Genomic DNA, 14,513 nt, shown 5'->3' on the forward strand with positions numbered 1-14,513 from the left:
AGCCAGTGGTGCGTTCGATTCGCCACCCAACAAGCTTGAGCGAAGCTACAACAGCTAATAGTATGAATATATGAGTACGCAAGCACGTATGTTTCTTTGAGAGCCTACCATAACACACAACGATACCAACAACAATTGCAAAAACGTTGTTTTCGTTACGCTCATCATATTGGCTATCACTCCACTTCAAGTTAATTCACTCCTATAAACTTTCGTTTTAATTACAACACGATTTAAATTAAAGGCAATTAACTGTACGCTCTTGTCACTTTCAATTTCTGAACTGTGTCGATAAGGGCCAATTTACTGCTTATTATATATTCGCTGGCGAAAATTTTCACTTTATCTTTACAAATGTAAATAAGAAAGTTTAATTCTGTAGACGATGTCAACAGTGCCCTTTTACCATCGTCAATATAAGAAGACGAGGCACAATTTTATCGCTCTGACACATTTTCCAGATTTTTTGTTTATCAACAAACTTGCGAAATTTCTCACTTCTTCAACTACTTATACGTATCTTACTTGGTGTCCACTTGAAATTTTATTTTATTTTGTTTATTCGCCATGTGCTAATTCTTAAGAAGTAATTCGGTATTTGTTAATAAATCTGACTTACTTCCTGAATAATGCTGAATTGCATAAATTTAAATTGAAGTTTTAACGGTACGAGTATTACATTTTTTGATGAGAATGAGTTTGAAAGAACTGATGGGATTAGATTGACATTCTGTGGAAAGTAAGCATGGCTGTGTTCGACTTCTATAAATTTATGAACCAAACCTAATTGGGCTCAATATTTAGTTGTTATTCTAAAAACATTTGTCATTTGTTAGAGAATTTGCATTACGACTATTATTTGAGTGATCACTGTGGCTATTACCACTTTTTTTCTCAGTTTCGCTACATAAAAAGTGCCCTACAAAATATAGGCTAAACTGAACTCTAATGATTTATTAGAAATTGCAGGGCGGTATCGCGTCCAACTTTCAAAAATTGTAAAATAAACCGAAACCCGAACAGTCACAGGAGATTAAGTCGAAGTTTGTTTGAACATATATTTTAAATGATTTGATCGGAGCTTATGGGCAAACGCTAAAGTTCTTTGAAACCGACCTGGAACATTAAAGCATTCATTCATAAAAATTATGTTTACAATTAGAACAACTGAAACAAGATTTTATTCATTCTAAGCTTAAAATGCACCGTTATAAGAAAAATACGCTCTCTCAATTTTATTAAGGCAACTCACATATTAGCTGATGAATGCGTTATACAGTCACCCGGAAGTTCGAAAATCTTTATATTAGGTATATGAGGGCTAAGGGAAGTATTGACCCGAGTCAACAGACATTCTACTATCAGAAAGTAATTCTCTCTAAATTTCAATTATACTACAGTAGTATATCTCACACATTGATCGATATTTTCGGTAAAAAGTCAACTATAAGCACTGCGTTTACATATTCCGTTCCTAGGGGCTTGAACAGTTTAGGTTCGATTTGGGGAATTTTTATTCATAAGCTGGCACACGCGAGTGGCACTATTTGTGCAAACTTTTATCCCGTTTTTATTTAATATTCCTGATTTGCATACTGGAAACTGAAAGTTTCAAATGGAATTTAAAAAAGTCATATATTTCCCATAGGCATGGCTGTAGCCCGATTTCGCCAATTTCAGACGAATGTCACGTGGGTTCTCGGCTTTATTAAAGTCCCCTTATACCATCTCGGAGGTATAATTTGATGTTTCTGTCGTATATACAGGGTCCGTCGCGAAAGAAACAGGACTGTTAACAAAAAAAAAAAAAAAATTAATACTTTTCAAAAGTTATATTTTTTTATTCAAAGTAGTTTCCTTGTGCTTCTATACAGCGTTTAGCCCGGTCAATTGGCATTTCAAATGAGTGTTTAAGGTCATTTTTCGGAATGCTCTTGAGAATATCGGTCGTCGCCTTTTGGATAGCTGAAATGTCCTGAAACCAGTGTCCTTTCATAGGCAAATGAAGTTTTCCGAATAGGCAAAAATCAATAGTTAATATGGAGTTTTTTGTCAAAAAATGAGTGACAAGCGTCGACCGATGACACGGCGCGTTATCGTGCAACAAGCGCCAGAACCCTGCCTCACGGTATTGTGGTCGAGCACGACGAATGCGTAACAAAAGAAGCTTCATAACACCAAGGTAAAACACAGCATTAATCGTTTGGCTAGGTGGGATAAACTCTCGGTGTACAATACTCTCGGGATCGTAAAAACAAATCAGCATTGTCTTTATTTTTGACTTCTGAAGACGACCGACTTCTGATCGGAATCGTTTAAACCACTCATGCACATTACTACGGGATAGGCACTGATCACCATAAACTTTTTTCATCATTTGAAATGTTTCAGTAAACGTTTTCCCAAGTTTAAAACAAAATTTAATATTTGCTCTTTGTTCAAAATGCATTTTATGACCGATGACCAAAAGCTGCTGTCACTTTTTGATCGATAACATCGATTGTAGTTATCCAATTGTCTTAAAATTTTTACGAAATATCAACAAGAGATCAAACTTTTTATTTCATATACCCACCAATAGGTGGCGCCACCAGAAACAGTTATATTTAAAAAGTTCTGTTTCTTTTGCGACAGACCTTGTAGTTATTAATTTATCGGACTTTTAGTAGTTTTCATCCATTTTCAAAGTTCTTATAATATATGCGCGATATCGAACTCGATGCGAAAAGAATTTTCAATTGAAAATAATTATGCGATTATTGATACCGTCGATAACCTGCTTTGCCATAAGTAACCTCTTTATCAATATTGATGCAAAAAACAGGGTGTGCACAGGATACATCAGTATCTGCGTTAGTGTATGTTGCTTGTTCGAATAATTTGTTTTCGATACGGTTTCAATGAGTTCAACGTAAGTTCTGCCGATCGAACCGGCAAATTTTATGATCGAAAAGGATTCAATGATTAGACCCATAGATTTTTTAAACTCTTTTATGCTGTAAAAACGTGTTTTTTCTTGCTTTATATATTTTTGACTTTTGAAATTTTTGTACCTTAAATGGACTTGAATAATATTCATTATAGTATTTTGGAAAACGAGAATTTTATTTCTGGTCTTAAAAACTAAGCCTAAAACTAAATCATGCAGTTGTTCATTTATTTTAATTGACAAACTGCAACTCTTTATATGTATGTATCTCAATTTATTCTAAGTATTACCAGCAACCGTTACATGTTGCGAGAGTATAAAATAATTGGTTAATTGGATCGTCGTGTCTCTGCCAAGTAATATTTTCGAGAGTGACGAGAGTGTAAATGAGAAAAACCCAAAATTTGTAAATTGCGCTGCTGTCACTCAGTTGTTCAACAGTAATAATAGTTAATTGATATTTTGCATATTCATACTAAAAACTTTTACGACGCCATAAAAGGCTAATCGTTTCTTAAAATAAATAAAAATGGGCATATGATACTTGGCCGCGCTGCAAGAGGGCCCTATGTAACGCACTGGTGTAAGAAACCATGGCAGCGTTGGGTGCAGCACTCTTCGTGGCGATAACACTGAAAGTAAGAACAAAGTAAAACAACGATAAGGCCACAATTAGTATATGTTCGTGGGTGTGTTGACATGTAAACTGGTCTTGTCTTACCTTCTCGCCAATTGCTTTACACTGACTCGTTGTTGTTTTTAGCGGCTCACCATCAGCTGTAGCAGCTTTCTCATCTTCTGCTTTCACATTTGGCGCAGCCTCAGTTGATACAGATTCTTTTGGCGCAGCCTCAGTTAATGGAGATTCTTTTGGTGCGTCTTGGTCCGTTTCTGTTTGCTGTTCCAACTGCTTCGGCTTCGGGTTTCGCGGCGCATCTTGCGGTTGTAAAACAAAGAATATGAAATCTGGCCCATTTGGAGTGTCTGCATCGCCGCTGCGCGTTTGCACCGCCGCGAAACGTTCTTGCAAAACTGGCTCCACCGTTTCAACGCCCCACTCACGCCTGGCGTTGAGCAAATTTTTCAATGTTAGCTTAGATTTTCCTGCAATGCCACTGCCGCTTTGCGATTGCGTGAGCGCGTTCTCATGCACCATGTTGACCTCAGCTAAACTTTCTAGCAATTCCTCGAATGTCATGCTGGGACGCTCGTAAAGTGGACCGGGGCGCCGCTTGCCAATGCAACGGTACGAGTAGGTTAAACAAGTATTTGAACAGCATTCCCAATGCTCTTGACACTAGAATAAAATTTATAAGTAATTATTTTTGTAGATGCTTTTCAAAGATCAAATAGTGTGAATTTCCACTTACATATTCATTGTATTCGGCGCATTTCCTTTGCGCTCCCAAGGTGTTATCACAAATCGCCAAGCACAAAAAAACAAAGAAAAGAAATTTTACAGAATCACTCGTATTAAACATGTTTACTGTTGTAAAGCCGGCATTCAACTGATGCACAAAGCAGCCGCTCCGCTTAAGTTATCGAAGCGCTTAGCTGAAACTGCTGCCAGGGTTGCCGCATGACTTTCAACTGGCTCTGGAATAAACTTGAAAGATTTGACTTGAGTAGCGAGAACCGAAGAACATATGTCAACATTGTCATATAACATGAAGGAGAACAAAGACAACAAATTTTCTGACTCAAATATTTAAGAGTTCTCAAGTGGCACATATATGTACATATGTTATGTGTTCGAACTCCAAAACTGTTTTACCGACATAGTTTGCTTTACTTTCGCACTAATTTCGATACCATATTTAATTACAATTCTTCTAAAAGGTACTTAAAAATCGGAACAAGGCTTTGATATGTTGAAGTCATCAAAATTATGATTTTTTTTAAGATATAGTGAATAGTTAAAATATGATTTTAATGGGTGATTCTTTCGAGATTCCTTACTTTTTTAAAGAAAAAACAGAAATCAAATTTAGTCGGAAATGTTTTTATCATACGAAAGAACAATCTTCGGTATTTATTTTTTGAAGATTATTTCTTTTAAATGTTGGCCGCGGCTATGTCTCAGACTGTTCATTCTTTGAGTGCAATTTGAGGCTACAATTTCAGACACTAAGTAGTCGGTTATCATGGCTCGATAACGATCGCCATTGACGGTTGATTCCACCGGCCCACAAACCACACGAAATCGTTGTTTTTTTTCTGAATGAAAAGGTAGTTCTTTAATGGGCCTCATCGCTGAACTAAATTTCAGCCGAAAACGTCGGATCTTCTTGAAACTCTTCAAGAGCTCGTAGAACAAAGCGATGTCGTCTTGGAAGGTCGAACGGCTTCAGTTCTTGCACTAGCTATATTTTGTACGCTTTTAATTTAAGATCTCAACGTAAAATTTGCCAAGTCGTTCCGTACGTCAGTCCGAGTTGCTGTGAACGGCGCCGAATCGACTCTCCATGATCTTCGTGTGCACTCTCAGCTACGGCTGCTACATTTTCTTCAATGCGTGGTGGACGTGGTCCATTCGGTCGAATATTATCCACTAATAAATGCTGAGTCTCAAGATGAGTGATGGTGTTGCGAATAGTAAGCTCAGTAGGCCGTTTATGTTGAGCATAAGGTGAGCGCAGCGCGCGAAAAATATTCTTTGAAGAATGTGAATTTTCGCAATAAAGTTGACCCATTTGTAAACTTTGTTCAGGCATAAGTCATTCCATGACGAAATGCCAAACAATATTGAACAAAAGGAACAAGACACCTTGACACGACTCAACCGTGATATGCCAAAAAGGCCATTGTAAAAAGTACCTTTACTTGGCTCACCCGTTATAATAAAGAGTTCTCATAAACAACCTCCACGAAAAGTCGGCGATCTGTTCCTTGGCTTACAGTTATTATTATTATCTCACTTAATGCACTATCCTTTGATGCCAGTTCAAAAAGCGCCACATATAGTTATATCTAACGTCTGGTGAAAAATACCAATACCCTGAGTTGAGGTCAGTTTTTAAAGAGTGCAATTTATACTTTATATATACTTGAGTCTACTTGTATACTCATACATTCTTCTTTATATTGTAATTTCAGTAAAAATTCTCGGATACCAGGCCAACCCATTAGCAGCAGCCGCATTCAGCGACTCTATAACCAGCTCAATATCTCTTCTTTAGCGAGTTTATTTAACATTTATTATATTAATTGAGTGAAATTGCCATCAGCCATGACTGATCTGCAAACAGATCACGTCAAACTAAAAAATATGGCAAGTAAACTTTAAATAGCCACCAAAACTGTAAACAAACCAAAAAACAAGAAAAATTGTTAAATTTGCTTGCGACAAAGCTATAATACCTTTCACAGGCGCAATTCTTATACAATTTCTTATATAACCGCGTAGCGGTGTCTACGCCAGTAAAGAAGAAATATATACACTTTGGTTATCTCCGACGTTTCCTTAGATGTTACAAACTCCGTGGCAAAGATAATATACAGTATTCAGGGTATACTTGTATAACAGCGAGCGAAGCTTTAATTAGTAATAATTCACGTTGATGAATGTCAAACAAGTTATTTGCGATATCGACAGAATTCAAAGAAAAAACAAAAATTGTTTGCCTCACAAAAAGTTCTTTAAAAAATCTATCATATACTAACTACTAATCATGCAATTGGCAACTCAAAGTCAAGCAAATCAGAGAACTAAAACAAAACAAATAAATAAACTTTTGTTTTGCTAATTTTTTCGTACTTCCCATCGATTGTTGCACTTTTTTACTAAATAAATACACATATGGAAATACATATCTACATATGCGTACATACAAACATACATACATATGTATGTGCACAAATTAATCTCAGCCTAGAGAAGCGATTAAACAAAACACAAAAACACTGAAAAGAAATTAAATTGTAGTAGAAATTGTTTTTTTTTTTTTGTTTTGTTAAAACGAGAATTTGTTGACTAATAAGCTGTAAACAACGGCAATGTCTGACTGCGGGATTTACGGAAATTACGATGCAAAGTTTGCCAAAAAACGCACACTTTTGACAAAACCAAAATAAGCGTGCTTTAATTTATTTTTTAGTTAAAAATTTTATAAGTCAGAAAAAAACATTGTGCCATACGAGGTTAGCAAAGCGCTCCAGTAGTTAAGGTCTACCAGATTTGAGCACTTTTCGAATAATAATGAGAATATCAAGAAATAATCCATCAAAGGACTTTTAATAGGAGTTGCTCATCAGTTACCGTAATTACTTTTTCTATATATATATAGAAGAGTTTTAATTTATTTTTTCAAAGATTTAACCTTCAAAAGTCGCTTATATAAATTTGATAGCTGTCGATTCATCGGTTCTTTATTTGAAATTATTACTGCGAGAATTAGCAACTTTTGATATTGGTAAAGAAATGGATGCTTATTTCGACAGCGAACACAACAATCAAGGATTGATATGATAAGTTTAAACGTGGTAAAAGTAGCATCGAAGACGGTGAACGCAATAGACGCCTAATAAACTTTTTGTTACCAAAAATGGACGAAAACATCACAAAAGATCCACAAAATATGGCCATTTTGAGGGATAATTGTTATCTGAAGACAACGTAAGCACTCTAAAGATATCGATTTAACTGACTATTTTTTGTGGGGCTACGTCAAGTCTAAAGTCTACAGAAATAAGCCAGCAACTATTCCAGCTTTGGAAGACAACATTTACGAAGAAATTCGGGCTATTCAGTTGCCCAAAATTGACAGTGTTTTCCGAATGGACCACATAAGACGTATTTCAACATTTAAATGAAATTATCTTCAAAAAGTAAATGTCATGAACCAATCTAACGTTTCAAATAAAGAACCGATGAGATTTTGCAAATTTTATGCGTTTTTTTTTTAAAAAAAAAGTTATCAAGCTCTTAAAAAATCACCCGATATAAATTTGGTAGCTGTCGTATTATTACTGCGAGAATTAGCAACTTTTGATATTGGTAAAGAAATGGATGCCCCAGCGAACACAACAATCAAGGATTGATATGATAAGTTTAAACGTGGTAAAAGTAGCATCGAAGACGGTGAACGCAATAGACGCCTAATAAAGATTGTTACCGACGAAAACATCACAAAAGTCCACAAAATAATTTTGGATAATTGTTATGTGAAGACAACAAGCACTCTAAATATATCAACTGAACGTGTACTTCATACGAGGGCTGCTATATGTATATATTCTGGCCTAGGGCAACACTAAGTGTTGCCAGGTGCAATCTGACATTTCCATTGGAAAGTTTGACATTTTTTAGCATAACATCACTCAGAACGTTTTGTCATTTAATCGTGAATTGTTTTATGTGCCGAATCATAGATCTATGCGTATGAGCCCGAAACAAAACAACAATCGACAAAAAAAAAATATAATAAAAAAAATAAAAAAAAAACAAAAAAAAATTAAAAAGAAACCATTTTCGGTGATAAATATGCCTATTTACATTATTAGGCCAGAAATATATATAGCAACCTACGTATTATTCTCAAATGTTTGGTTACAAGAGAGCTATATGCTTTCGACCAAAAACAATGGCGAGTTCGATATTCGCGTGTACGGCATACGATTGACCCTCTCCACAGCGTGGAAAAACGCAATAGTCGGCTGGCAAGAAGGTTTTGGCGTCTGTTTTTGGAATGCGCATGGAATTTGCATTGACTACCTTGAAAAAGAAAGGACCATCAACAGCGACTATTACATATTAAAATCATCCAAAAGAAAAATTAAGAGTTATTTTACCAAGTCAGTGCAAACGATGCCACAAAACCATTAATTGGGCTTCGAATTGCATGCGCATTTACCGTATTTTCCAGATCTGGCCCCAACGACTATTTCGTGTCCTCAGATCTCAAAAGAATGTTTGATGCAAAGATATTTTCGTCGAAGAGGTAGTCGCCGAAAATGAGCTTTATTCGTCGTATCTGCAGAAGTGGTATCGAAAAGTTGGAGGGTCACTATAATTAGTGTTTCACTTTTGAAGGAACTATTTTGAATAAGAAAAACGAATCTTCCAAAAAAAGCAAAAATTCGAGGATATATTTATTGTATATAAAATTTACAATTAGCGTAAGTATTTTAATAACAAATATACCCTATTTTCCCAAGAAGTCAATTAAAAATTTTGTTTCTAAATTTTTTTTTTAATTTTGAAGACACAAAGTCTTAAGACATCTTTGAACACATCTCATGTTCTTCTGTGTTCTCAGATTAATAGAAAATATGATTCAGTTAGTTCTGAAATCACTTTACAGAAATATAGTCAGACTATATGTCGGCTTATAATGCATCATTTCCCAAATATGGTTCTATTCTTTGATATGATCATCTTTTAGAGTAACGTATTTATTTTAAATGTCGTCCGAAATAACTGCTGCTACTACGACATAATAGGAAGAAGTAATAAAAAACGTAATTTTAACCGGGTTTTTGAGTTTTTTGGGCATATCTGCCAAAGTAATGTATATATTTTTAATACCATCAGGAGAAAAAGATTTCAACAATCAAATTCATCATTTCATCATTATCATTTCTATAAATCTGATATTGTGTTTTGAGATTTTTTGTTTGAAAAATATGATTAAGGGGCTCACAACTTGTCATAGTTATATCTTATAACTTTATGAGACTGAAACTCCTAAAAGTGTTTGCGACATAAGAAGGTAAGTTTGCACCAAATTTCATGAAAGAAAATAATTTTTCCTACAAGATGAAGATTTCCCAAATCGAAAATAGTTTTATGTGAATTTTCACATTAATTTTGAGGTTATGTGAAAAAAGTCGGTCTGCAAAAGTTATAGATGGGTTTCATCCTACTGCAATTTTTCTGCTTTAAAGAATTATTTGCCCTTTACTAGCCGTTTTTTGAATCTGGTAAAAGAGGGATGAAATGAAAGAAGACGTTATATATATATAATGTTAATTGATAATTTCATAATCTTCGGTGATCGAAAAAAAAATACTGGCAGGAACTTTATCGGTCAACTATTTTGTTTTTGTGCGCTTGAAAATACTTTTTGCGGGAAAAACGTTTCAAAGTTCATCCACTGTCAAATATTGGAACAGAAACTCGTTCTTTTTGCATTTTATTAGTGTCAGATTGTTTTTTGAACGGATGTCTTGTTGATCGATCTTCCGCAGCGCGTTATCTTACTATGAAAACTCCCTTCTGGAATGACAAGTCATTTACGTAGCTAAAATTTTATAAAAACAAGTAAGGAAGGGCTAAGTTCGGGTGTCACCGAACATTTTATACTCTCGCATGATAAAGTGATAATAATTTACATATTTTTTTATTTTGCTGTAAAATTAATTAGATTAGATCAATTTGTGTACTTTGAGCATTGAATTGTATTTTCATCTCCTAATGTATATATTATACAGAGAAGGCATCAGATGGAATTCAAAATAGCGTTATATTGGAAGAAGGCGTGGTTGTGAACCGATTTCACCCATATTTCCTACATGTCATCAGGGTGTTAAGAAAATATAATGTACCGAATTTCATTGAAATCGGTTGAGTAGTTCCTGAGATATGGTTTTTGGTCCATAAGTGGGCGGCGCCACGCCCATTTTCAATTTTTAAAAAAAGCCTGGGTGCAGCTTTCTTCTGCCATTTTTTCCGTAAAATTTGGTTTTCTGACGTTTTTTGTTAGTCGGTTAACGCACTTTTAGTGATTTTCAACATAACCTTTGTATGGGAGGTGGGCGTGGTTATTATCCGATTTATTCTATTTTTGAACTGTATATGGAAATGCCTGAAGGAAACGACTTTATAGAGTTTGGTTGACATAGCTATAGTAGTTTCTGAGATATGTATAAAAAACTTAGTAGGGGGCGGGGCCACGCCCACTTTTCCAAAGAAATTACTTCCAAATATGCCCCTCCCTGATGCGATCCTTTGTGCCAAATTTCACTTTAATATCTTTATTTATGGCTTAGTTATGACACTTTATAGGTTTTCGGTTTCCGCCATTTTGTGGGCGTGGCAGTGGGCCGATTTTGCCCATCTTCGAACTTAACCTTTATGGAGCCAAGAAATACGTGTACCAAGTTTCATCATGATATCTCAATCTTTACTCAAGTTACAGCTTGCACGGGAATAAACGGACGGACAGACAGACATCCGGATTTCAACTCTACTCGTCACCCTGATCACTTTGGTATATATAACCCTATATCTGACTCTTTTAGTTTTAGGACTTACAAACAACCGTTATGTGAACAAAACTATAATACTCTCCTTAGCAACTTTGTTGCGAGAGTATAACAAATTAAATCATATATCATAATTATTTACTGTTCAACATTATCCCTCGCTAATAAAAAAATCTCTAACTTAGCAAGATGATAGTGCATTTTTAAATATTATCTGGAGAATAACAGTGGTAATATTCATATCAAAATATTCTATTAGCATTCGAAAATAATGTCATTGAATATGGAACGTCATGACAACCGTTGTTCTTGAAATGCTAAAAACTTAATATACTTCTTAAGTCTGATTGATTTATAAATTACTTAAACAAATACTCAAATCGATGACAGTTTCGTACTTGTTTGGACTCATCGTCTATAATACATATACACACACATATTAATATACATATACATATGTATATATATGTATGTTTTAGCATTACAAATTAAACTAGTCATTCTCAAATCAATTTCTTCAGTATCAGTAGACCACGCGCCATATCTAATGCTAGAACTACGAAATATCTACAAAATATTAAACAATTTTTTTTTGCAGAACTCTGAATGCGTCATCAATGCGTCATGGCTCATCATTGTTTATTGTGTAAACAGTTTAAGAAGTTAAAAATTAAGTAGCTATATTATTGTAACATACATACCTACTTGTACATACTTATGCAAATATGATGAGAAGACTGAAAAACTGACGTAAACTGAAGAATGTTTGAGAATGATAGGTATAGTATATATCCAGAGTTTAGTATAAGTGTACTGTACTAATAAATGACACTTTTTGAAGAGCAAAGAAAGAACACAAAACCGATAGATAATGACGGTTGACAATTAGTTATTTAATCATGAGAAAAGTAAATATGGAATTGTTTATGACCACGTTATTTTGGCACAAAAAAGCTGATTTGATATGACAATAAATAAATATTTCACCTTCTTAGGCACACACTAGCTTAGCACGACAACTTATTATTACTTTGCAAATATAGCACATATGGCGAAAGCCAAAATTTCGAAGATTGATTTGTTTTCATCTCTACCAACGGCTTAGAATCCGAAGTGCTTATTCAAGTTTGAAAGCACTTTCTTGAACCTTAAACCGAAAGCTTTGCTTAGTCTCTTAGATCTATCCTCTAATTAACTTAACAACAAATTGACAAATGAGAGTATGATGAAGTTAGACCAATGACAATACACAATATACATATCTTGACCAAAAATCTACAATTACTTAATATTTCTGACTAAAAAAACATTTAGCAAAAATTAAGCTTCCTTCATTTTAATTTCAAATTATCAAAAGTTCTACCAGAAAAATACTGGCATATATACATATATTTGCTCAATTATGCTTTTCTCCTTGTCGCAGTAAGTTCCCACAAGTTTATGGGCGCCTTCGAACAACAGGCGAGATTTCAATAAGGCTATTTTTCATAACGGAAATACCCATAAAGCTATGCCATTCCTACCTATGGCGACAGTGTTTATAAAATTGTTTTGTAAATGTCGGATTACCAGATTGAATCCCAACCCCACTTGGGATTGACTTAGGATTAACTTTTGGCTGATTCACATACAACTTTACTACATTGTCACAAAAAAGCACCCGGAAATTGTGATTAAATTCCCCTGGTAAATTATATTTCCAAAAAATTTTAAGAAATTTTGTGCTGGAAAATCGTCAGGTAAATGTAAGAAAGATGGTAAGAGAATCCGTTAGAATGATTTTGTTGGATATTTTGGCTATGAAACGCGTTCTTCTCAACTTCGTTACGATAAAGCTGAATTTTTTTCAAAAAGAGTACTGTAAACAGGTCTCTTTGGACATACTTGATCTTGCGAATTCCGATCCCACATCCATAGAGGGCATTATAACCGCCGATGAGACATGAGTTTATGAATTTGGCATGCAAACAAGGCAACAATCATCTGAATGGAGAGCAAAAACGAGACGAAACCGAAAAATCACGCCAAAGGCACTCAAAAATCAGGGTAATGCTCATTGTTTTTTCGTGAGTTTGTTCCGGAGGGACAGACCGCCAATAAGGAGATCTATTTTACCGTATTCAGTCGTTTGCTTGAAAACATCCGTCAAAAACGGTCGGAATTGGAAGAACAATTCATGAATTTTACACGATGATAGTGCACCATTCATCATTGCTTTCTTGTTCCCCAAACTGAAGTTGACGATCCGTGGAACCCGTTTTCAGACCACAAAAAGTGCTAATAAAAAGACTTTCCAGAACTGAAGAAACTGTTAAGTTTTTTACATCTGGTGGAGTTTGCATTAAAGGCGGCAAAATAAATAGCAATAGAGCAGCAAATCGAAGCAAACTGTTGGGTAACTCTCATGTTCTAGTTATTGCCTGCTGACACAACTTAACGCAATGAAACCTAAGATTGGCGCTATAGCCCAATCTTATCTACTGAGGAATAAAAGAGATGTGTTAACTTCCTCGTAGGTTTCCTTTACTTGGACCCATTGCCATCTCAGCGCGAGTTCATTGACAAGGTCGAGTATGACGCCTAGGCTACCTCCATTTACCTACTTACCGTAAGCCTTGCCTCATACCCCACTCACCTATCCAGCTTAGTTTCTTATCTCGGAAAATTCCGAGAAATTTGACAAAAGTCGAGAGTACAATAGTTCTAATTCAAAGAGAAAAGATTGAATTGCAACCTTCTTGTGAAAAGACAGATTTCACAGCTAGTTCGTGACCCTACGTCCAGTTGACGGCGGTCTCAAGGGTCCGTTCTAAGGTCCGGGATAGGTGATTAGGATTCAATCCTGAACAGCAGACGACTATGATGTTCTCTGTGATCTAGTCAGCGATTTCTATACTTTATCCATCGTATATAGCTTTTATATTGCTTAGCTTATAACTTGACCAGGCAGTAGGTTCTGATTAATGTCATAAAACTGTCAACCGATACCAGTACAGCCGTTATTAAATGCATCTCCAAGTTAATGAATACCACTAGAGGGAGTTTTCGTTTTTCTAAGAAACTGCCGATTGTCCCAATATTAGATGCCTTCATATTTGATTTGAACTTAAAGCGATACAAACCAATGCTTGACTCTGAGTCTTGGGCTACAGGAGCGATCTGGACTGCGATGAGTTGAAAGAGCCCTAAACCTCTGATTGGTGGATTTTAAAGAAATCATAATTTCCACTTTTAAGAAGAAAGTTGATTTTCGGACATTAAAAACTGTTAGACCACGAAACTTGACTTTGCACAAAAAATTCCCCAATTCGACAAAAAATCAAATTAATGGTTAAACAGCGACACCTTGTACCGATCCATACCATAAATTCATGAACAG

The 14,513-nt window shown here is 35.2% G+C and overlaps 1 protein-coding gene across 1 annotated transcript; it reads right to left on the reverse strand.

Moving 5' to 3' along the window:
- Positions 1-3,084: 3,084 nt before the first annotated feature.
- On the reverse strand, positions 3,085-4,452 carry LOC126765560 (uncharacterized). The gene is made up of 3 exons (XM_050483170.1): positions 4,300-4,452; positions 3,651-4,226; positions 3,085-3,561 (listed from the first exon to the last, which is right to left on the reverse strand). The coding sequence occupies exons 1-3, from the start codon at positions 4,408-4,410 to the stop codon at positions 3,496-3,498; spliced, it is 753 nt and encodes a 250-aa protein (XP_050339127.1). The 5' UTR covers positions 4,411-4,452; the 3' UTR covers positions 3,085-3,495.
- Between the last annotated feature and the right edge of the window lie 10,061 nt (positions 4,453-14,513).

This window comes from Bactrocera neohumeralis, chromosome 2 (genome assembly GCF_024586455.1).
Source record: "Bactrocera neohumeralis isolate Rockhampton chromosome 2, APGP_CSIRO_Bneo_wtdbg2-racon-allhic-juicebox.fasta_v2, whole genome shotgun sequence".
NCBI classification, from domain to species: domain Eukaryota; kingdom Metazoa; phylum Arthropoda; class Insecta; order Diptera; family Tephritidae; genus Bactrocera; species Bactrocera neohumeralis.

Excerpts from the sequence above, each read along its gene's own strand:
- LOC126765560 (XM_050483170.1), bottom strand. The coding sequence starts at position 4,410 with ATGTTTAATACGAGTGATTCTGTAAAATTTCTTTTCTTTGTTTTTTTG. Across the intron at positions 4,227-4,299 it reads GCGCCGAATACAATGAATAT|TGTCAAGAGCATTGGGAATG; the intron begins GTAAGTGGAAAT and ends ATTTTATTCTAG. Across the intron at positions 3,562-3,650 it reads GTAAAGCAATTGGCGAGAAG|TGTTATCGCCACGAAGAGTG; the intron begins GTAAGACAAGAC and ends TCTTACTTTCAG.